Consider the following 24,167-nt stretch of genomic DNA (forward strand, 5'->3'; position numbering starts at 1 on the left):
CTTCCTTCCTTCCTTCCTTCCTTCCTTCCTTCCTTCCTTCCTTCCTTCCTTCCTTCCTTCCTTCCTTCCTTCCTTCCTTCCTTCCTTCCTCCCTTACCTTCTGTCTTGGAGTCAATACTGTGTATTGGCTCCTACGTGGAAGAGTGGTAAGGGTAGGCAGTGGGGGTCAAGTGACTTGCCCAGGGTCACAGGGCTGGGAAGTGTCTGAGGCCAGATTTGAACCTAGGACCTCCTGTCTCTAGGCCTGATTCTCAATCCACTGAGCTACCCAGCTGCCCTTCAATTAGTGTTTTCTTGGCAAAGATACTGGAATGGTTTGCCATTTCCTTCTCCCGCTCATTTTACCTATGAAGAACTGAGGCAAACAGGGTTAAGTGACTTGCCCAAGCTCACGCAGCCAGTAAGTGTCTGAAAGACTCAGAAAGATGTTTTTCTTCCTCCTGACTTTCCGTCAGGTGCTGTATCTACTGTACCATCCAGCTGCCCTATTGAGCAAGGCCCTTCCAATCTAATAGATCTCGTGTTCCACTGGGATAGCCTTTGGTGAACCAGGGTCACCTCTCTAAGGAGACATTTGGAAAGGATTTTAGAGGAGGTAATAAAAATCACATTATTGAAAATCTGTAGCCAGAAATTCCTTAGCTCTTCAGAAAAGGGAAGCTACGGGCCATGTGTGGGAATAATATGACTTCGGAAGAGAGCGGAGAAGTGGCACGGCTGGTAAGGAGAAGCCCAGGGTTCCTGGGCCGCGGCGTGGCAGGGGATGATTTGCCCACAGAAGAGGCATGGCTGCTCCAACAGATTTTGGCCGAAGTCTAAAGGCTGCGCTGCTGACCCAGTGACCTATTCAGCCTGATGCTCTCTCCCCTGGAGATGGACATTTTCTGAATACCACTATTGGGCTAATGGAAGCTCAGGCTAACGTGCCAAGAGATGGTGTCTGGTGCTGCTTGCTAGCTCCGGGCTGTCCTGCCAAGGGGCCCCGCCAGGCAGAAGGCAGCTGGTCTGGCCGCTGAAGGGGAAGCAGGCCCTGAGCCAGGGCCTTGACCCGAGTGAGCCAGGATGGTTCTCTGGAACCACACAGTGGCCAGCTAGAAGAATGCAGGGAGAGGTAAGCCCGGGTCTTCCCTCGAGGGCCGGTGGCTACTTTAGACAGGCTGGTGAGAGATTTAGGGTGTTCGGCTCACTCGACTTACTCTCTAAATAGGCAGTGCTATACTATACTAAATGTAGGATTTGTTCTTCTAATGTACTCTCTTTCCCGTCATCCTTCCTCACCCCCAAAGGGTTTAGTGGTTTGGCCGGCGTCTAAATGTGCTGCTGGTTTTATGTAAGTAAAACAGTATTCTAGGTAATGTCAGTTTGAATATCTGGAGGAGAATTAGCTAAGGTGAACCTTGATTTTCAACATCATTATGTGTCTGAAAAGTTCTTCGTAAACAGAATTTGTTAAGTAGGATTCTATTTTCAATGTAGTGGAAGAGCTTCCTTTTGAAAGGAAAACAACTATGAATCCTTTTGTCAAGTGAATAATCCCTCCCTAACTTTTCATATTTTATATGCTAAGAATTAGGATTTTCAGGCTTTCTTAAAGTTGGGGCATGCCTCTGTTTAGGGCAGGGGTTGGCAACATATGGCTCTCAAGCCATATCAGGCTCTTTTGAGGGCCAGATATGGCTCTTTCTGCAGGAGCCATAAAGTCCATTTTTTTTTCAGGCGCTGTTACAGGAGCGTGCACTGTGAGCACTGTACGGCTCTCACGAAATTACATTTAAAAAATGTGGCATTTATGGCTCTCATGGCCAAAAAAGGTTGCTGACCCCTGGTTTATAGTATTCAAGGAGAGTTCCCCCTCTTGACATTGCAACTGTTTTAAACCAGCATATAGTCACTCCAAGACCATAGCAGTAGATCATTTAATGTGACCAATAGAAAAGAGTGGGCAGCGAGGTGGTACAGTGGGTAGAGCACCAAACCTGAAGTCTCAAAGACCTGAGTCCAAATTTGACCTCAAGACATTTAATATCTGTGTGACTCTGGGCAAGTCCCTTAACTTTGTTTATCTCAGTTTCCTCACCTGTAAAATGAGCCAGAGAAGGAATTGACAAACAACGCTGGTATTTTCCCCAAGAAAACCCCAATGGATTCACAACTGAAATGACTGAACAACAGTAAAATAGAAAAGAGCAGTAATTACCAAAGTACACATGTTGGGTGTATAAAGGCTGTTGCAACTTACCAGCAACAACTTGTATGTAAGAAACAGCCCACAATGATATTATTGAGAAGATATAAAGGGGAAAAGAAGATATAGTGAAAATCTGAGAAAATGAACAGATAGCCCAAATTGTCTGAAGCCCTTAGGTCATGTGATAGATAGAATACTATACTCCAAGGCAAGAAGACCCAAGTTCAAGTCTTGCTTCAGACTCACTAGTTTCATGATTGGACAAGTTACCTTACTTTTCTCAGTTTTAGTTTCTTCATCTGTAAAATGGGGATATATATGCCTACTTCCCTGGGTTATTATAAGGACCAAGAGAGATAACCTGTAAAGCACTTTGCAAACTTTCAAGTGCTATATAAATGCTAGTTATTATTGTTAGTCTAATCATCAGTTCCTCTGGGAACAAGAAGAAAGCATCCCTTGCCTCAGATGGATCCTCTATATAGGATTTATGGGGAGAAAGAGGGGCAAAAATTGTACTGAATGAAGAATCATGGATGGGTTTTAGTCTAGCTGGAGGAAAGGAGTACTTCCCACCCACCCAGAGGAAATCATAGACCTTTCAAAGTATGAACATTCAGAAAGGAGGATATTCGTGGCATCACAGAGCTTACCCCCTTGAAGAGCAGATCCAGATGTTTCAAATTGTACATGACTGCAACACATAAATACATTTTTCCCAGCCCCAAAACCTGTGTTTAAACACTTTGAGTTTGTATTTATATACAGAATGGTTCTATAAACTACAACCTTCATTCAATGTCCTTGGAAAAAATACTGAGCTCCTCTCCTCTCCTCTCCTCTTCTGTCCTCTCCTCTCCTCTCCTCTTTTTTAAACCTTTACCTTCTGTTTTAAGCACTGATTCTAATGAAGAAGAATGGCAAAGGCTCTAGGCAATCCATGTTAGGTGACTTACCCAGGGTCACACAGTAAGTGTCTGAGGCCATTTGTGAACCCAGGTCCTCCTGACTCCTGGCCTATCTCTCCATCCAATGAGCTACCTAGCTGCAAGTGAGTCATTTTTCTTATTAAACATCCACCTCTGTAATCCTTGCCTTGTATCAAATTTCAGTAAAATTGTGGGACTACAGATCTAAAACCAGAAGGTATCTCCAAGATGTTTTAGCCCAATCCTTTCATTTTATAGGTAAGGGATCAGGAGGCCCAGAGATTAAGTAACTTGTTCAAACTCATACAGGTAGTAAGTGACAGAATTGGAACTTGAACTCATATCCTTCAACTACAAATGTAGCACTTAAAAAAAAGTTTTTATTTAATTAATTAATTAGAATATTTTTTCATGGTTACATGAATCATGTTCTTTCCCTCCCCTCCTGTAGCACTTTTCTTACAGCAAACACTGCCTCACTGAGAATCGCCAAAAGTTCCAAATGCTTATTTAAAAAATGTTCATTGTTGCTATTTTTTAAAATGACAAACTGAACACAAAATGAAATTAATATTGATCCAGTGCTTAGCTGTGCCTGACACATAGTAGGTGGTTAATAAATGTCTAATGATTGATTCATTGACCTCCTATGTACCAACTTTTGTCAAAATTAGCCAGCTTCTTTGAAAGTTATTACAAAATCATGCTCTAGTAAGAAAGTTAGAGTATTTTATATCTATGATGGAAACCTATTGTACTTTTATTTTAAACCCTTAACTTCTGTGTATTGGCTCCTAGGTGGAAGAGTGGTAAGGGTGGGCAATGGGGGTCAAGTGACTTGCCCAGGGTCACACAGCTGGGAAGTGTCTGAGGCCGGACTTGAACCTAGGACCTCCCATCTCCAGGCCTGGCTCTCCATCCACTGAGCTACCCAGCTGCCCCGCTATTGTACTTTTAAAGCATGCTGTGTCACAACAATGGCAAGGAAAATTTGTGTAAAATACAGTTTTTCCTTTAAAATAAATTTGTTATTTACTTTTGTTTTTTTTTTAAAGAAAGTTATTGCAAAATAGAAAAATAATAAATGTGGGGTTCTGATAAGGCAAGGGAAAATGAAATAAAGCAAAACGCCTTTAACAAATTTAACCAAGTCATTTCTCGGTTTCAAACAATTGTTTGTTTTCTTATACTGAACATCTTCTATGTGCTCGACATTGTATAAGGTACGGTATAGAATTTGGAAGATAGTTAAGACTTAGTCATTGGTTTCCAGGAACTTACGATCTAGTTGAGGAGATAAGACTAGCAAACAAGAGAGAGCAATACAGGGCAGCATGGTGACGTGCCAGATTATGTAGTACACAAAATAAATCACCAAAGAATCATAGAAAGGAGTAGGTAGTCCCTGAGGGTTGAAGCAGTCTTCCTTCATGGAGGAGGCGAGACATAGTCTGGGTTGTGAAGAAGAGGCAGAATTTGGATTCATGGACAAGAACTAGGAGGATATTTGACGTGAGAGGAAAAACTTTGTTTCCTTCATATTTGGCCTCTCAATAAGGTATAGCCCCTCCCACAAGTCTCCTGGACTTATGAAGTAAAGAGTGAGTTTTGAAAGTAAAGCTGGACAGGGTTTAGGGAGAGAAAGCATGAGATGTGGCAACAGGCAAACTGAGCAGAAGAGGGAAGAAGGAGGCTGGTCAGTGGTGCAGAAAGCAACTGGACTTCCCTTAGAGGGGTCAGCGTCATGGTCCATAGCAGTCAGACAAGAATACAGCAATTGCATTAGAGAAAGGACCTGAACAGTAGTGGATTCCCTCCCCCTCCACAGCTTAGAGGAGAAAGGACATCTTTTCCCTTTTTTTTTTCCTTCTTCCATCTGCTTGGAAGGACCTAAAAAGAAATTTACCTGTATCCTATTTTCCTGTTTACCACTGCTGCTGATGTGTTGGAAGACATTCTTTTTAAAATTTTTTATTTAAATCCTTACCTTCCGTCTTGAAGTCAATACTGTGTATTGGCTCCAAGGCAGAAGAGTGGTAAGAGTAGGCAATGGGGGTCAAGTGACTTGCCCAGGGTCACACAGCTGGGAAGTGTCTGAGGTCAGATTTGAACCTAAGACCTCCCGTCTCTAGGCCTGACTCTCAATACACTGAGCTACCCAGCTGCCCCCACATTTTTTTTTTAAATAAAATGAGTTTGATCCCATTTTCTGCAAGCATTTTATTACGGAGGTCAGAGTGTGTCTGTGGGAACAGTCATGAAGCTTCTTGGTATTTCTCTCTCACTGGATCTGTAGTTCTAGGTGGGAGATTTAAAGATGTCAGTTTAGGTTTATGAACAATCCTGTAATGCTTCCAAGCAGAACTTGAAAACTTGAACTTGGGATTCAAGTTATTTCATTTTTCTGAATGAATGGATTGGAGGAATGGTGTCATGTAGGTTGTGAGAACAAGTCAGGGAGGCTAACTCCGTACTCCTTTTCCCCAAGGGAGGTGAATGTAGGAGGGATTAGAGGAGAAAATTCTCTTTGAGCTCGCCATTAGGCTTGGTCTATGAGGATTTCAACTTCTTCATTTTTTTAATTTGAGGGGAAATTGGGAAAGAGTAGAACATGTCTTCCAATACTCCCTGCCAGTACTCTGCTCCCATGCTTCACAGTGACATCTGGAAAGGACTGGAGAGAAGGCAGAGGGACTCAGGAGTACGAAAGGGCTTTTGCAGTTGGTGGGAAGGGAGCACATAAAGAAGTTGATTTGACAAAGCCAGTGGGAGCAAGGAAGCCAGAAGGATGCTGGGAGGAGCACGGCTAAAAGTAAAGAAAGGATTTCTCTTCTCATCAAGGCCAATGTCAGAATGCGTTTTTTCCAAGCAGGGACAATCTCAGAGTCTCGTTGCCTCTTGGTTCTCCAGGGAATGGGCCAGAAAGAGCATCATTTTTTATTAGTGGAGTCCCAGCCATTCTTTACTCAGAGCATCATGGAAAACAGAGAGGGAGAAGAAAAGATCATGACCTCCTGGCCTCCACCTTGTCCTGTGGACACATACATGCATTTTCCATCTGGCTCCTGGTCATGTGGCTCCACCCTTCTCTAGGGAATTTTAGCATTTTTTAAAGTAGACTTTTGATGAGAGAGTGAATAAAGTGACCCGACCCTTCCTCCCTAAGCTGCATTGGGCTGTTTAATCCATCTGTGTATGGAGTCCTAATTAATGAGATGTCTCTCCACTGAGCATCCTAGATTTTTATAAACTGAATATAAACTTGAACTCTATCTTTTTTTTTAACCCTTAACTTCTGTATATTGGCTCCTAGGTGGAAGAGTGGTAAGGGTGGGCAATGGGGGTCAAGTGACTTGCCTAGGGTCATACAGCTGGGAAGCGTCTGAGGCCAGATTTGAACCTAGGACCTCCCGTCTTGAACTCTATCTTTATTCTCTTGTCCTACTTGGTGTGAGATATCAGAGGCTGAGCAGAGGCAGACAGTATTCTTAGAGCTAAATTTCTATTAGAGATGATACAGATGGACACACACAGAAAGCAGGGCACATCTCCTGCCTTGGCACTTCACCACATTAGCTCCAAAAAACTGTTGGTTCAGGAGGGCACAAACTTTTCTCAGATAGATGAATGAATATTACTTACAAGTCACCAATTTGAGATCTCATAAGAGGTTGCCATTAATGAAAAGAGCAAAGAAATTCAACTTCTCTGCATCAGATGTTGTTATTTGAGCTCTGCTGTTTTACAAGGCTGAATGCTTTCAGTTCCAATTAGAGACTTGGGCAATTGGAACTTCTGTCCGTTTCTGAACAATAGTTTACTTCCTGGAGGAAAGCAAGGCCTGATTTGTTTTCCGTTGTTTATTCTTGGCTGATTAGCACTACTTGGAAGCGTCAAAGCTTTCTCTAAGACATCTATACCAAATCTTTCCACAAACTAAATGTGCTGGAAAGCAGATTCCATCCAGTAACTCTGGAGGAGAGGATAACATGATGAAATTCCTTCATTCAATACAGATTTATGGAGTGACTTCTATGAAAAAGGTACTGTGAGCAGTGCTTGTTCAATCATTTTTCAGTCATGTACAACTAACTCCCCATGACCCAGTTTAGGGTTTTCTTGGCAAAGATACTGGAGTGGTTTGCCATTTCTTTCTCCAGATCATTGTCTAGATGAGGAAACTGAGGCTAATGGAGTGATTTGCCCAGGATCACATAGCTAGTAAGTGTCTGGGGCCATATTTGAACTCAGGAAAATGATCTAGGCTTGGTAGTCTATGCATTGTGCCACCTAGTTGCCCTTTCAGTGCTGAGGTGGACACATGTATGGGTAGGTTATAATTGTTGCCCTCAAGAAGCTGACCAACCGGGCATGGAAAATGGATGCAAGGTGCCAGTACAGCCTCTTGGACTTTGGTTACTAAAATAGATCTGGATGCCTTGCTGTCTATCCTGGCAAACTTTCCCCTAGAGACTCTCGAGTTGGCTCCCTATAACCATGTAAGGGCAGTGTTATCTTATTTCACCTTAGTTCAGCTCATTCCCTTTCTTGGTTTGAGAAGGGAACTATTCTTGTCTCTGGGCAACTAGGAGGCATTTTGCCTATGACAAGTCCTTGACAAAACTATCCTTAAAATACATCTTTGGAGGAATCTCAGTGAAACTTACTAAGCATTGTTTTTCCTGGGAAAGATTCTGGCCGTATTCTGACCTTCCTCTTAGTTTTTAGGGAGACTTAACTTGTTTTTATTTCAAAAAGTGACTTTTTCCCCCTTTGTCTAAATATTGATCCATTCCCCCCCTTTGCTTCCTTCTCTGTTTATTCTCCTCTTCCCTTAACACATGGTTTTGTGGTTTTTAGATAAATCAAATCTGAAGGATGGGACAGCAGCTCTAGAAATGCTGCTTATTTTATAACCTGTGGCCTAGTTCCCCTCCCTGTCCCTACCCACCTACCCAAGACTGGCCACACACAGACCAAATTCAGTTCTGGGATCGAGTCCCAAAAGTGTCATCTCTTTTTAGTTCATTCTGGTGACTGACCTCAAGAAAGCCATTCTTTTTTTTTTTTTTTTTTTTTTTTGGCTCATTATCCCCTCCTGGACTTACTCCAGGAAAAATCTCTGAATATAGCTTATATTTGGCTTATGTCTAGATTTCTCAAATGTGGGCATCAGAGACCTAGCTCCTAAAGGCAGTAATACATGTAAGTAGATCAGCTTTTATTTTACTCTGCAAAAAAATCTGCAACATACAAAAGGATCAAATGGACTCAGAAACAGATACAGGAACACACATTGCACCCAAGTAGCTCATCCCGAAACTTGGAGTTGCCATTAGGACGACCTTTTGATATTCTGGTGGATGGGCAGGGGGCATTCCTACATGAGACCCTGCAGAATCAAAGTATCACATTGTATTTTGGATTCTCCACCTCCTTCTTCCAGGAGACAAGCATACTTTGGGGGTGGCTGAGTAAGCATCTTCCCAAAGGACCTAACGCTGAATAACTCACTGGCTTTTCTTTCCAAGTAGGATGCTGGGCTGCTCAGGAACTAGGTGGGTGATCTTCTTCTTCAAAGAAACATACCACATATGGAGATTAAAATTAATATACAAAATACTAAATATTATATTTACAAATTTTTATTAATAATAAACTAACAAAAAATACTAGCTAAAAAAACTAGTACTAACCAACCCGTTCCCAAGAGCAAAAGAGCAAGAGGGAGGAGTTACAGCCAACTATATACAAACGTGACCACACAGGGAATTTTGAGAAATACTAAGGGACTTATGGGGGATGCAGTCCAAGGTTCAAAATCTCCATTTATACACACATTAGGACATTCCCATTGTAGGAAAATATAAGTAATGGGGTCACCAAGGATATTAAAATCAACTATGGGGTTTGTGGGAACACTCTCTGGGATGTAAGAGAGACTAAAACTGAAACCTGAAGTCTTGTACAGCTACACCACTCCCAACTGAAAAAATAACATCCAACTGTCACTCTGGCCAAAGGCCTTGAATTAACTGACAAGGTAATAAGGTGAAATTGGGTTTTAATTAGAAACAACTAAAAGGAGGGATAGGAATGACTACTCTAAAATCTTAACATCTAATAACAAAACCCAAAGGGACAGGGAAGGACTTATTCAACTACACTAATCTAAGCTATCTAACTAACAGGGCCCAAGGAGCTATACTGGAGTCTCTGGGTTTCTGCCTCAAACCTGGAACCTGCCAGGCTTGAGTACAGCTAGGGCTTTTGTGGCTTTGGGATTCTCACTGCAATCCACTGATGATCTCTGGATGCCAGGAGCTACAGTTGTCTCAGGAACCAAGCAGTAAGGGGTTTGCTTGGAGCACTGTCCACCAGAACTCCAATTTCACCTCTTCTCTTGGCTTTGTAGATCTTGTTCTTTTTAGATGCCACACCACACAGGATCCCAGGGGAAAACAGGATGCAAAGTGTCCTTTGCTCTGAGGTCTCCCAGGCTGGCAACAGTTTTTGCCTACCACTCATGGAGTCCACACACAGAACACAGATAGACTTCCTCCTCCTTCATTCCAACCTGGAATTCCCAGCTCCAGCTCCTTCCTGCTAGGTACTTCCTAATCAATATATAATCAATACCTAATAACCAGCTAATCTAATCTTAGTCATAACACCATCTCTCTCTGACTTAATACCTGAACTCTTGATTTTGGGGTTGTTCATAAGACAATTCTAAGGGCTGATTCTGCCCAAGAAATTTACCTTTTCTGCTCAAAGGCTAGATTCTGGGATTATTCTGGTTAGGGGACTAAAGTTCTCCCATCTTCTACCTAGGATTTTGGAATTCATGAAAATGTCCAAATAGTCATTTAAATGTTATCCCTGCCGTGAACTTCTTTGGAAATCTGTCAGTGCCTTCATTGCTAATCCTCGAGCGAGGAAAGTCTACTTTTAAGGTCTGTCCTCAGGCCACTTGAAAATACATACAACTTTGACATCCCTTTGCCATAAGGCAGCTATTTCCAGGTCTTGGGGGTAGAGACTGTGCCCAGGCACAGGATTCTTCCCCCCCCCCCCCCAAGACCAGATCTACGCTGTTGCATGGTGATATACCTTCTAAACAGAGAAAAGTGAACAAGAAATAAAGAAGAGAGCTAGTCTGTCAGCTCTCTTTGAGGCCACGATTCCAAGAGGTTTGTGATCAGTCAGAGGGGGAGAAGACGAATTCTATGTCCCCTTTTCCTCCCAATAATATCTAATGATGGGGCTTGTCCGCAACACAACTCTATCTACTTTTCATCCATCGTCACCTTCCATTCTCCCATTCCATCCCTTTCTGCTACCGAGTTCCCAATCTTCTTCTTTCTGTGTTAGCTGGTGGCCCCTCAGGGCCACATTCCCTAACTGTGACTCAGGGCTCCCCCAGCAGCTGCAAGAACCCCTGGGAAAGTCCTTGACATCCTCAATCATCTCTCTGCCACAAGATAATGGCTACAACTGGTATCCCCAACCCCTGTGGAGTGAGTTTCAGGATAGTAAATAACGAATAACCAACTGTACAGCAGACTTACCCCCTTTTATTTTGAGTGGGACAGAAGACATTACATGGGATGAGCATGCATGCATGGGCTGTGAACTGTTTTTCAGATCTCAATTGCATTAGTTTTTTTTCTCCAAATCCACCTCTACTCTAAACAGCTATATTTCTGTCGAGGCTATCCCCAAGTTGCCCAAGTTGGTATAAGGGTAGGGTCTAAACCAGCCCATCTCATCTTGGCTTGATTTCCTAATTCTGAGGTAAGAACATGTCTCAGTCAATTAGTCACTTGTTGGCTCTAAATTAAATACTTCAAACTGGAATGACTGATGTTGCACAATAATTGTATTTGCATGAGCCAAGAAAACTTGAATCCAAAGGGATCATCTAAAAATTATCAAGTGAGTTAGAAAGGGCTTCATTCCAGAAATTAGAAGGAGCATGGAATTCTAACTGAACCTATTTGAAAAGAAATCACCTGGACTGGGAGATAGTGAAGGGGATGAGATCTCAGCTTCAGTCTAGGTCAAGTCTCCTCTTCCCCTTTTCCCCATCTTTGGCCAGAGGAGGGTCTTTCAAGTTTCATAGGTTCTAGAAGATTTTGGACTTGTCACCCATCTGTTTCCTAGTAGCATCTCCAGATCCAGTGGTAGCAGTACCTTCATTGTAAGGCAAGGATGTAGAGTTATAATACTTAAATGGGGAACTTCTTGAGTATCCTATGGAGAATGAGAGAAAAGGACTTCTAGCGACCAGGATCTGTGAGTTATCCCTTTGCCACTTGTGTTCTCTTAAACTTGAGCCAACTTTCTCCTGAATTTCTTGTGCCGTGGACTTGAGGTAGGGGGTGGGAGGTGGAATGTTTGGTACCAAATTTTCTTAATGTACTATTTTGGTTAATATACCCATTTCTAAAAATTACTCAAGACTAGCTGACTAAATGGACTCCCAACTGAGAACTGGGAGAAGAAACCAATGGATTAGAGAATTGTTAAGCGTTAGAGAATCATCCCTGAGATGTGACTATATTCTGAGGTTTCGTCGTATTAATAGAAAAGGGCATGAGGATACTCAAGAGCTGATGTGGGCTACATTTGCAATCTGGGTTACTCTCAGTTCCTTACTCTTCCACATATTTACAGCAATTGTCAAATCTTGTCATTTCTATCTTACTAATCTGTCCCTTCTCTCCTTTCACCAAACTATTACCCTACTTAAGCCCCTCATCTCCTCTCTTGGTCTTGCCATAGTTTCCTAATTGGTCTTCTTGCCTTAAGTCTTTCCTCTCTTCAATCCGCCTTCAGAGAAGATTGTCCTAAAGTGAAGGTGTGGTCATGTCTCCCCCTCCAACTCAGTAAACCTCATTGGTTCCTTACTGACTAGAACATAGTATAAACTCTTCTTTGGGCCATTAATGCCCTTGGCAACCTGGCCAATCCACCTATCCAGCCTTATTATATATTATTCCCCATCCTACATTTTCTGTTGCTGGCAAAAGGCCCTTCTTCCTGTTCCTCATGCTCATACAAAACAACTAAAACTTCTAAACATGAGTAGGAAATTAAGATTTGCTATCATGCATTCAGCAGAACCCCATAGAGAAAGAACAGATTTATACTGAAAATTTTCTGCTGAGTTAAAATGAGTGACAATTTACCTTTACTTGCTGTTTTTGCATTATGTATGGTGAATAGCTTTGTGGAGAGAAACATGGTTCCTGCTGATAAGCTGTTATGTTCACTCACTGTTATGACCTATTAACTGATTTTTGTATTTTGTATTTTTCAATAAAAATGCCTTGAAAAAGAAATTCATCTGCTTGGCTATTTACACAGGTCAGATTAAATGACTAATTAATTACTAATGAGCATTTATTATTTAAAAGTCTTCCCTAATCCCCAGGATATACAAGGGATTTAGACAAAATCATGAAGCATATTATGCTCACTAAAAATATTATAGCTAAGGATATTTTGATGACAGCCAAGGCCCAGGATCACAAAGCTAGGAAGTGTCTGAGTTCAAATCCAGCCTCAGACAATCCCTGACTATGTGACCCTGGGCAAGTCACCCATCCCTATTTGCCTCAGTTTCCTCATATGTAAAATAAGCTGGAGAAGGAAATGGCAAATGATTCCAATATCTATCTTTACCAAGAAAACTCCAAATAAGGGTCATGAAGAGTCTGAAAACAAGTGAACAACAACACTGATATTTTGGGACCCCAGAGGGCAGCTCTATTCTAGTAGAAAGCTAGGGTGGGTTTGATGTGTATAGCTTTAAGTCCTACACTAGTAAGAAGAAACTGAAGATTATTGTATACCACAACTGCAGTTTTAAAAATAATATTTTTTCCAAATTACATATAAAAACAATTTTAAAAAATTTATTTCTTAAAATTGAGTTTCAGAGGGTTGAAGACAAGATGGTAGAGAAGGTACAGGGATCCATGTGTTCTAACAAATTACTCTCTAAAAAGCCATGATGAGGGGCAGCTGGGTAGCTCAGTGGATTGAGAGCCAGGCCTAGAGATGGGAGGTCCCAGGTTCAAATCTGGCCTCAAACACTTCTCAGCTGTGTGACTCTGGGCAAGTCACTTGACCCCCATTGCCTACCCTTACCACTCTTCTGCCTTGGAGCCAGTACCCAGTATTGACTCCAAGACGGAAGTTAATGGCTTAAAATAAATAAATAAACGAACAAATAAATAAATAAATGAAAAGACGTGATGAAATGCCTCAAATAAATAAATAAATAAACAAATAAATAAATAAGTAAATGAATAAATGAATGAAAAGTCATGATGAAATGCCTCAAAACGAATTCTGGAGTAATATAACCCACAAAAAGACCCAACCCAAAACAACCTAGAAGGTTGGCACATGGGATCTAGTGCACCAGTGTGGAGGTGGAGCACATTGCACCTGAGTAGGGACCAACCGCAGCAGCAGTCCTTGGGTGCCACTACAGTGGCAGTCACAGCTTCCAGAACTCTCAGCCACAGAAGGTAAAAGAGGGCGCGACAGCTGCTCAGAAGGAGACTACAGGGCTCTGGGTGCAGGATTCTTGGTGCATTTCCCATAAGCAGAGCCCCGACACAGCCCTGGGATGCAGCCACTGGGTAAGGAGGAGCACCAGAATGCACCAGCACTTGCAGCCACAGGGAAGCAGGGTACTCTGGTCACAGGTCCAAGGGTGAAAGAGTGCTTGGGTTTGCTCACAGACCAGAGCCCAGGCCTGGAAAGTATTAAACACATCTCTCTCTATGTTGTACCACCTTTAACTGAGAACAGAACCTGAAGCTTGGAACAGTGCTACCTTCAATACAGAGACCAACTTTGACAGTTTTTTAAAACAAAAGAAAAGAAAAAGGCAGGAAAATGACCAAACCACAAAAAGAGAAAAACCAACCTAGAAAGTTATTTTGGTAACAGGGTAGACAAATTCAGAACCAACAAAGTAAATTCTGCTGCCTCCAAAGTCTCTGAGATCAATAATATGAAAAAAAGTATTCTAAATTTCTCTTGATTAGAGAAATACAAATTAAAACAAATTTGAGGTACTACTTCACACTTATCAGATTGGCTAATATGACAGTAAAGGAAAGTGACCAATGTTGGAGGGGATGTAGCAAAATTGAGACACTAATGCATTGTTGGTAGAGTTGTGAACTGATTCAGCCATTCTGGAGAGCGATTTGAAACTATGCCCAAAAGGCTATAAAACTGTGCATGCCCTGTGATCCAGTAATACCACTACTGGGTTTGTGTCTCAAAGAGATTTTTCAAAAATGGGAAAGGACCTACCTGTACAAAAATATTTATAGCTGTTCTTTTTAGGGGGATGAAGATTTGGAAAGTGAAAGGATACCCATTAATTGGGAAATGACTAAGTTATAGTATATGACTGTAATGGAATACTATTGTGCTGTAAGAAATAACAAATAGGAGGAGCTCAGAAAAACCTGGAAAGACATAAAATGAAGCAGAGTGAAATAAACAGAACCAGGAGAACGTTGTACTGTGACAGGAATGCCATACAAGGAACAACTGTGAATAGCTTAGCTATTCTCAGCAATACAATGACCCAAAGCTATCCCAAAGGACTCATGATAAAAAATACTATCTACTTCCAGACAAAAAGAACTGAATCTGAATCCAGACCAAAGTAAACTTTTTTCAACTTCTTATTTTTTTTAAATATGAGTTTCCTTCCACAAAAGGATTAATATGGGAAAATGTTTTATATAATTGAACAAGTAATATCTATATGAGATTGCTTGCCATCTCAAGGTGAGTGAGGGGTTGTTAGGGAGGGAGGGAGACAGCATTCTTTGAAAAACATTGGAAATTGTTTTTACATGTAATTGGGGAAAAAGATAAAATAAAAATTAATACCTAAAAAAAATTGAGTTCCAAATTATTTCCTTCTCTCCCTCTCTTGAGACAGTAAGCAATTTAATATAGTTTATACATGTGCAATCATGCAAAACATTTCCATATTAGTCATGTTGTGACAGAAAACAGAGACAAAAATAAGAAAAATAAAATGAAAAGTAATATGCTTTGATCTGCATTCAAATTCCATCTGTTCTTTCATTAGTTCCCTTGATATTCTTTACTTTTTGTTTTTATAGAAGATTTTTGTTATTATTTTTTTCTAGTTCTATAACATAGTTTTTTGATAGCTTCATAGGTATGGCACTAAATAAATAAATTTAGGTAGGATTGTCATTTTTATTATATTATATTAGCTCGGCCTACCCATGAGTAATTAATGTTTTTCCAGTTGTTTAGATCTAATTTTATTTGTGTGAAAAGTGTTTTACAATTATGTTCATATAATCCCTGTGTTTGTCATGGCAGACAGATTTTCAAAAATTTTATATTGTCCAGAATATTTTAAAATGGAGTTTCTCCTTCTAACTCTTGCTGTTGAGTTTTGTTGGAAATTTATAGAAATACTGATGATTTATGTGGATTTATTTTGTATCCTACAACTTTATTAAATTTATTATTTCCACTAGTTTTTTAGTTGATTTTCTAGAATTCTCTAATTATACCATCATATCATCCACAAAGAATGATAGTTTAGTTTCCTTATTGCCTACTTTAATTCCTTCAATTTCTTTTTCTTCTATAATTCTAAAGCTAACATTTCTAGTCCAATATTAAATAATAGTGGTGATGGACACATTTGCTTCATTCCTGTTCTTATTGGGAAGGCTTCTAACTAATTCACATTGCAGAGGATACTTGCTTATGGTTTTAAAAATAAATACTACTTATTATCTTGAGAAAAGGCCCTTTTATTCCTATGCTTTCTAGTGTTTTCAAGAGGAATGGGTGTTGTATTTTGTCAAAAGCTTTTTCTGCATCTATTGAGATAATCATGTGATTTTTTTTAGTTTTATTATTGATATGGTCAATTATGCTAATAGTTTTCCTAATATTTAAACCAGCCTTGCATTCCTGGTATAAATCCCACCTGGTCATAGTGAATAATCTTTGTGATTATTGATGTAGTGTGATACAGAGAGGGGGGCATAACAGTTTTGCAGGCTTTGCAGAGTTCTTATGTCAGTTAAGGAGGTTTTAGAATCTTGGGAGATTCAGTTGGTCCTGGGAACTCGTGCAGGGAACCAGGGTCCAGCTGAGCTCCTTCTTTAGATTGAAACCTGGCCTATATTTGTAGTTTCTTTTAAGATGTGTTAATTTAGCTAAGTCCTTTGAATCTCTCTACCCTACCTTATTCCCACTTCATTTCCCCTACCTGAATGTCTGAGAAGAGTGTAAAGGAGAGTGGATCTTAGAGTTAGTTCAAATCTGTGATAGTTTAGTCTTACCTTTGCAATAAATTATCTATTGAGTCTTTGTATTCCTAACCCCATTGATTACAAACCACCTTGAGAGCTGAGTTAAGGCAGGTCCTTTCTCAGTCTCACGTTCCTACTTCCCTTCCCCCACTGGAGGTTTCTTTAAGCGGCTGTTAGGGCTACCTTAATCTTCTACCCTGCCAATCTATCCTAGAAGACAATAAACCCCATTTGTGTTTAAACAAGACCTTCTGGCTACTTCATTAGTTAATTAGTAAGAATGGGAGGAAGAGAAAGAGGAGTAACATACTCTCTGGAGTTTGAGGGAAGCTGAGGGTATCCATTTTGAAGGAAGTGTAACTTCAATACTAGTCCCTTCCTGTGAAACTGACAAAAGCCTGAGGTCAGTTTCAAGCTGTCTTGGCTGACTCTAACTTGGCTCTGTAAAGTGTCTTTTACTTGAAGGGATCAGTTTATTTCCCTTCAGTGTTTTGTCTTTAACCTAAGTCCCAGTCTGTATTTCCCTGCTGCTGTTTGCCTGCCTTAAATTAATTCATCCTCTCCCTTGCAACCCTTGTTACCTCAGTGTTATACTTCCTAAACTCAGACATTCCCTTATTTCTCCTACTACCTCAACTACCAACCTTCATCATTATACCTGCCTCATCCACTATATTGTCTTAATTTCCCTCCTACCTAGTCTATTCCCTTGATTACCTTCAGCTTTGGGTCCCTTGCCTTGCCTTATTCCCTGTTCCTACCAGTTATTACCCCTAGCTTCAGCCTCATATTACATCGTGCAGATTCCCATATTACCCCTTCTTCAATCCCTTATTACATCCTCAAAATCCCCTTATTACATCTTAAAATTCCCTTATTACAGTAGTCTCTTTGCTAGTATTTTATTTAAGATATTTTCATTAATGTCATTAAGGGAATTAGCCTATAATTTTCTTTATGTTTGGTCTTCCTGGCTTAGGTATCAAAACCATATTTGTGTCATAAAAAGAATTTGGTAGGTTTGTTTGCTTGTTTTACCAAATCATTTGTATAGTATTGGGATTAATTGTTCTTTAAATGTTTGATAGAATTCACTTGTGAATCCATCTGGCCCTGAGGATTTTTTCTTGGGAAGTTCATTGATTGTGTAATGCAAGGTGGCTAACAGAAACATTACAATGACTTGTTCAATTTCTTTTTTGAGATGGGATTATTTAGGCATTCTATTTTCTCTTTTGTTAATCTAGGCAATTTATATTTTTGTAAACATTTATCCATTTCTTCTAGGTATCTATTAAATCTAACTTTTCTAAAATTTCATCCATTTCCCTTCTTTTTTATTTTTTGGTTAGATTTATCTAGTTTTGATAGGGGAAGGTTGAAGTCCCCCACTAGTATAGTTTTATCCTTTAAAAATCTGGATGCTCTACCATTTGGTGCATATATATTAAGTACTAATATTTCTTTTCCACTTGTTCTTTCTCTGGAGTGGGTAGCATTTTTCATCATAAATCCTTTGGAATTGTCTTGGATCATTGTATTGCTGAGAATAGCTAAGCCATTCACAGTTGATCATTATGCAATATGAGAATAGCAATATTGTAAGGATAATCAACTGAGAAAGACTTTATTACTTTTATTAATACAGTGATTCAAGACAATTCTGAAGGGCTCATGCTACCTACATCTAGAGAAAGAACTGATAAACTCTGAATGTCAATTAAAGTATACTTTTTCACATTCTTTATTTTTCTTGCTTTTTTGCAAATATGATGAATACGGAAATATGCTTTAAATGATTTTACACGTAAATTTGAATTGCTTGTCTACTCAAAGACTAGGGGAGGGGTCAGATGGAGGGAGAGAATTCGGAGCTCAAAATTGTAAAAAAAGAACATTAAAAAAATATATATATACATAAAAATAATAACTTAAAAAAATCTCTCCCTGATGTGATTCTCATTTTTAAGTAGATCCCATTAGCTCTTAGCAAAGGCATTTATTAAGTTAGTATGGGAGGGAAAAGTAGTTGCAAAATATTACTCCCAGAAGATTGGGCTACACTCTCCCACACAGCATTTATGGAAAGAAGAGGTACAGATTTAGAGTATATTGGTTGTAAAAGGCACATAGAGGAAACACATGTGGCTAAGATAATTTACAATTCATGTTATATCAGGGACTTTTTCTTCACTGGGAGTCCTTTCTCCATCTCAACTCTTGTTTGCTGGGACTAATTCTATAAGTGACAAATGCTTTGACTCAAGGTCAAAAAGATATTCAGTGGCAGAGCTAGGATTTAAACCAGGTCTTCTTTAGTCAACTCCCTGAAAGGTGGGGAAGAGGAAGAGGTGCATTCTGCAGACAATAAACTTTTATGACTATATTGAGGTTGGAGATGGCATTTCAAGTTTAGGGGAATATCTAGTAGTCCAATTTGGTTGAAGTATATGAAATGGAATAATGTAAAATATGGCTGGAAGAGTAGATTGGAGTCAAATTGTGGAAAGTCTGGAATGATAAATTTGTGCTTTGTCCCAGGGACAATAGGGAGCCATTTTCGAGTAGGAAAATGACCTGGACAGGCCTTTGCCAAGGTACATTTGGGGAATGGATGTGAGGAGGGAAGAGACTTGAGGTGGATAGAACAATTAGGAGTTTTTACAATAGTCCAGGAAGAGATCACAGGGTCATAGGTCTAGAGCTGGAAAGGGATTCAGAGACCATCTGTTCCAACTCCTTACTTTATAGAAGAACAAACTGAGGCCAAGGGAGGTTAAGTGTTTTGCCTGAGATCATATAGATTAAAGAACAAATATTTATTATTATTTTATACATACTTTTTCAAAATAAAATAGAAATTCAGTGAGCATTTATTAAGCATTTCCTTTGTGTTTAGGGTAACAGGTTTTGCAGTGGATAGAGTGTCAGCCCCAGAATCTGGAGGATCTAAGATGAAATTTGACCTCAGATACTGACTAGCTGTGTGACCCTGGGCAAGTCCCTTAATCCTCAGCTTCCTCATTCTTAAAATGGAGACCAATAGAGAAGGAAATGGCAAACCACTTCAGTATCCTTGCCAAGAAAACCCCAAATGGGGTCAAGAAGAATCAGATGTGACTAATTGACTATACAACAACATATATATGGTACACTGGAATAATGTGTATTTTTTGCTTTTCTCTATATTCCCAACACAGTGCCTAGCACATAGCAGGTGTTTAATAAATACTTGTTCTTCATACCCTTCCTTAAGAAAGCAATTGGTGGCTTCTTGACATGACTTAAAGATTCAAAGATGAAAAAGAACATAATGTATGAGTTCAAAGAGCCTACAGTTTAGTAGAGATGAGTGGGCCTTTAACAAGAGCATAGTGAAGCAGTACGAGGCCCATAATTTAGTCCATAAGGAGAGGAAATGAGGACTGAGGATGAACTAGTGAGCCCATTGGAGATATATACTTATAGAACAAAAAGGAAGAGGGGTTCATGGGATTTAGTACTGGAAGAAGCTTTAGAAGTCATCTTGCCCAACTCCTTCCTTTAAAAAAAATTACAAATTCTGTAAAATTAATAAGAATAAACAAATAGATAAAACTAGAGTGAAATCTTACCCCAAGATACTCTTAAGGTTTACAAGAGATAACTAAACAAATTAATACATAAAAAAATAATCAAAGAAAATGCTTTTCTTTTGTGACTTGCTTTCTTATCTAGCACAGAGCATTGAGCATATTTGGCCCCTAATAAGTATTGAATATCTTTTTCTAGAAGAATCCTAGGTTCTGTTGCTTTTGTGCCTGTTTTATTTCTTTCTTTTCTTTAAAACTTTCTCTCTCTCTCTCATACACACACACACACACACACACACACACACACACACACACACACACACACACACACACATTTCACAGATGAAAAAACCCACTCTGTGGTCCAGCCAAATTGACCTCTCTGTTCCTTAAACATTAACTCTTGTCTCCTATGACTCTACCTTTGTATTGACCATTCCATCTCCCTCTCCCCCAATACTTCCCTCTTCGTCCCTAATTTATAGAATCCCTCCATTCCTTCAAGATTGAGCTCATATAAATCTTCTACAGGAAGCCTTTCACTCTAGCCAGTAGCATCCTCTCCAACCATCTCCTATTTTTGTATATACTTACTTATATGTATACATATTATATATGTGTATATATATATGTATACACACACACACACACACACACCTATATATGCATACACACAATCACAGATGTCTCCCTTTTCCCCTCCCCTTGAGAGTCTTTTTTTTGGTCTATATAATCTCAGCAACTAGTACAAGTACTTGGCACTTAAATGCTTGATTTATTGAAAGACTTTGGTCAACTAATGTAATTAACTTCTTGAATCTCGGTTTCTTTAATTGTAAAATGACGGGTTGGACTTGATCTTTAAGGTACTTTTCCAGCTTTAATTGCGAAATGTGGAGACACGGGTGAAGAGACCAGTCGAAAGTCACACAGTTGGTAAGTAGTTGTCAGGATACAAACTCAGATCCTCTCTTGGCATCAGCATTCTTCTCCAGAGATCCATGCTCCCAGTACCGCTCAAAGTGGCTGGTGAATGAATTTGCCATCCACAAACTATTCAGTAGGGTTCACCGTGGACGGATGGAGTAAATAAGAAGACAAGGACTATGAGAACACTTGGTGGGTGTGCGAATATCTTTGAATGCAATGGAGGTGGTGTAGACTAGAGGAGCGAAATCCATTGGGCTGTACTACTTTGGAAATAAAGGATATGGGAAAACTTTGAGAATTATAGTCTTCATTGCAAGCCGCCGGGGGCAAAGGGTAGAAGGCTGAAATCTAATTGGATGCACTACTTCAGAGTCATTCAGTTTCTCAAGGCATCTACGGATAAGGCAAAATAGGCGGGGATTGGGGGTGGAGTGTGGATATACTGCTCAGGTTCCATTGAGGGAGATACCATTGCGAAAAGATAGGGGATGTACGACCCAGGGATGTACCATTCGGGGATAGTGGAGCGACTACGCATTCTGGGTATGTACCACTTAGTCGCTCTTGGGACGACGTGGAGAATGAAGAGGGAGATCAGCAGACATACATTATTTAGAGGACATGGTGAATAATTCAGCAGGAGGTCCAAGTGACATCCAGAATGATTTGGATCATTCCGATTTGGTAAGAGAGGGAAAGGTGGAAGAAGATTCTGGCAGAGTGCGCAGTCTCAATACCGTGCTACCGAGCTATGCCCCGGAAGTACTTCCTGGGACCCCGCCTCCAGCTGCTCTTAGCCGTGCGTGGTGAACCACTGCTTCCTTTTCCCTTTCGCCGCCGTACCGTCTTCCCTCGGTAGGGATTTTCTCTGCTCTCCCGAAAGACGTCTGTTCTCCTGAGGTAATTTTTGGGTTCCAGGGCCGGGGTTCGGTGTCCAAAGGTGGGTTGCAGGCGCCGACCAAGCTTCCAGGCTGGTCCGCAGTGTCGGGGCGGGTCAGAAGCAGCCCTCGTGGTCGGTCTGAGAAGGAAGGAGTGCGGGAGGGAGGCTCCGAGCCTGGATCACTGCTCACTCCCCAGCTATGGGCCTTTGCTTTCCGCAGGTTCCTCAACTTCCAACATGCAGAACGACGCCGGCGAGTTCGTGGATCTGTACGTGCCGCGGAAATGGTAAGCAAGGGCCACTCGCGCGGCACCCCCCCGCCCCCAGTCTTCGACCCTGGCCATTAAGCCAGGAAAGACATTTACTACACGCACCTCAACCTTCCCCCTCCCTCGTCCCTTCTGTTGAGCTTCCATGACTCGAATCTTTTCTCCCCGTAGCTCTGCGAGCAACAGGATCATCGGAGCAAAGGATCACGCGTCCATTCAGATGAACGTGGCCGAGGTGGGTGCTACCTGGGCCTCGACCAGTCAGGCCAAACTCAGTTCAGGAACATGGAACTGTAAAACCTCATACGGAGGGACTAGTGGGGGAATTTGAGACCGGAATAGTAATAATAATAACAATCCTCAATATAACACATTAAGGTTTGCAAATCGCATTATATGTTGTTTGAGCCTTTTTTTTTCCTTTGTGGCCAGATAGAAATGATTAGATTTTATTCTCATCTTTGAAACTGAGTTTCTTTACATTTTTGTTCTTGATGGATGATGAGAAGTGGGGTTTTATTCATGAGCGTGGAGGTAGTTGAAAAAAATTTTTTTTAACCTGGTATGATGCTAATTGTCTTTCTTTGTTAAGCAGTAATACTAACTTTGCTTAGAAACTCAAAACGGAACTGCAACAAATCCTGTGTACAAATGTTTGGGTATACTTTTTTCAAATATTAGATGATGTGTTTTTTCCATAGACAATTTATAAAAGTGTTTTTCCAATTGGAAAGTGAACCTTAATTTTTTTCTTTTAGGTTGATAAGGTCACTGGCAGATTCAATGGCCAATTTAAAACATATGCAATTTGTGGAGCAATTCGTAGAATGGTGAGTGGTTGTTCTCTTAAAAAGGTGACAAAATTAAGAACAGCATTAGTAAGCCGGTGAAAATGGAGAATAAGGTTTGAGTGCTACTTGAATTTGAATGGTGGGACCTCAAGGTCTACAGTCATTCTGTCTACTTATATTTTGTCAAAATATAGAGTCAGTAGCTGTTCTACTTTCTTGATAAAAAGACTTAAGGGGTGGATATATGGAAGTATATTTTAGCTTGAAATAAAGAAAAATTTGCATGACAATTTCAATGTCCAAAAGTAGAATGAAGAGCAAGAACTTTTTAAGCAAATTACATGGTGGAACTTTATAGAGAAGATTCCTAGTTAGTTACAATTTGGATTAGTTGCCATTGGATTGGATTAAATCTTGGTATTTTTAACCCAAAAAAGCACAAAGCTACTTAATCTGCAACTCTCTAGGTGCTTTAGTTGAAGATTCTAGAATAGATTGCCAAATTCAGTGTCCTTCCCCCCTAAAAAAAGTCAAGGATACTAATTGCCCACCTTACCTGTGAAGCATTTTCCAGTGTTTCCCCCAATTTGTAATTAGGTTTATTGTGCTCATAATCTCACTAGATTTCTAGGTAAAGATAACCTTTTTTCAGTTATTCAACTGAAGCTTTAACTTCTCTATGTAGCTAATTTAATTTGCTAATTCAAACTAACCTTTATTTAAGGGAGAATCTGATGACTCCATTCTCCGGCTGGCAAAAAATGATGGCATTGTCTCAAAGTAAGTGAATTTGTCAAATTTGAACATACTCTTAAATTTTTTTCCTAGGTATCATTGTTCTCAATAATTTTCCTGTTTCTTCTCTTTAGGAACTTCTAATTGGAGAAATCTTGTGGAATATTTGTCTTAATAAATGAGAAAAACCGTATGTGTATTGATTCATTTTATGGTTATATATTTTACCATTAAGAACTATGCTTGATGTGTTAATTTTAGACATTTTTCAATTGCCAACCTCATGTATAGGGATGGTTTGGATTTGTGAGAACCCTTAAGAGTACGTCTGAGAAAACAAATGATCATTTTAACCTTCACGTATCAAAAGCAAGTTTTATTTCACAGCATCTCAATTTCACAAATTCATTATCTTACTACTGAAAACAGACCAATTACAAGTGACTCAAATACAATGACATTTTAAAACAAAATAGTTTACACAAGTTTACATTAACCTAGTGCAGTTGTGCTGAAAGAAA

The 24,167-nt window shown here is 40.0% G+C and overlaps 1 protein-coding gene across 1 annotated transcript; it reads left to right on the top strand.

Moving 5' to 3' along the window:
• The first annotated feature begins 21,761 nt into the window (after nucleotides 1-21,761).
• Nucleotides 21,762-23,839, top strand: RPS21 (ribosomal protein S21). The gene is made up of 6 exons (XM_044661156.1): nucleotides 21,762-21,871; nucleotides 22,072-22,138; nucleotides 22,292-22,355; nucleotides 22,879-22,950; nucleotides 23,636-23,691; nucleotides 23,781-23,839. Exons 2-6 carry the CDS (start codon nucleotides 22,089-22,091, stop codon nucleotides 23,788-23,790), a joined length of 252 nt encoding a protein of 83 aa, XP_044517091.1. The 5' UTR covers nucleotides 21,762-21,871; nucleotides 22,072-22,088; the 3' UTR covers nucleotides 23,791-23,839.
• Nucleotides 23,840-24,167: the final 328 nt, after the last annotated feature.

Source organism: Gracilinanus agilis, chromosome 2 (genome assembly GCF_016433145.1).
Source record: "Gracilinanus agilis isolate LMUSP501 chromosome 2, AgileGrace, whole genome shotgun sequence".
NCBI lineage: Eukaryota > Metazoa > Chordata > Mammalia > Didelphimorphia > Didelphidae > Gracilinanus > Gracilinanus agilis.

What these genes read in the sequence shown, in the direction of transcription:
- RPS21 (XM_044661156.1), top strand. Translation starts at nt 22,089, where the DNA reads ATGCAGAACGACGCCGGCGAGTTCGTGGATCTGTACGTGCCGCGGAAA. An exon ending in TTCAGATGAACGTGGCCGAG is followed by an intron (nt 22,356 to 22,878) that starts GTGGGTGCTACC and finishes TTTTTCTTTTAG; the next exon opens with GTTGATAAGGTCACTGGCAG. An exon ending in GTGGAGCAATTCGTAGAATG is followed by an intron (nt 22,951 to 23,635) that starts GTGAGTGGTTGT and finishes CCTTTATTTAAG; the next exon opens with GGAGAATCTGATGACTCCAT.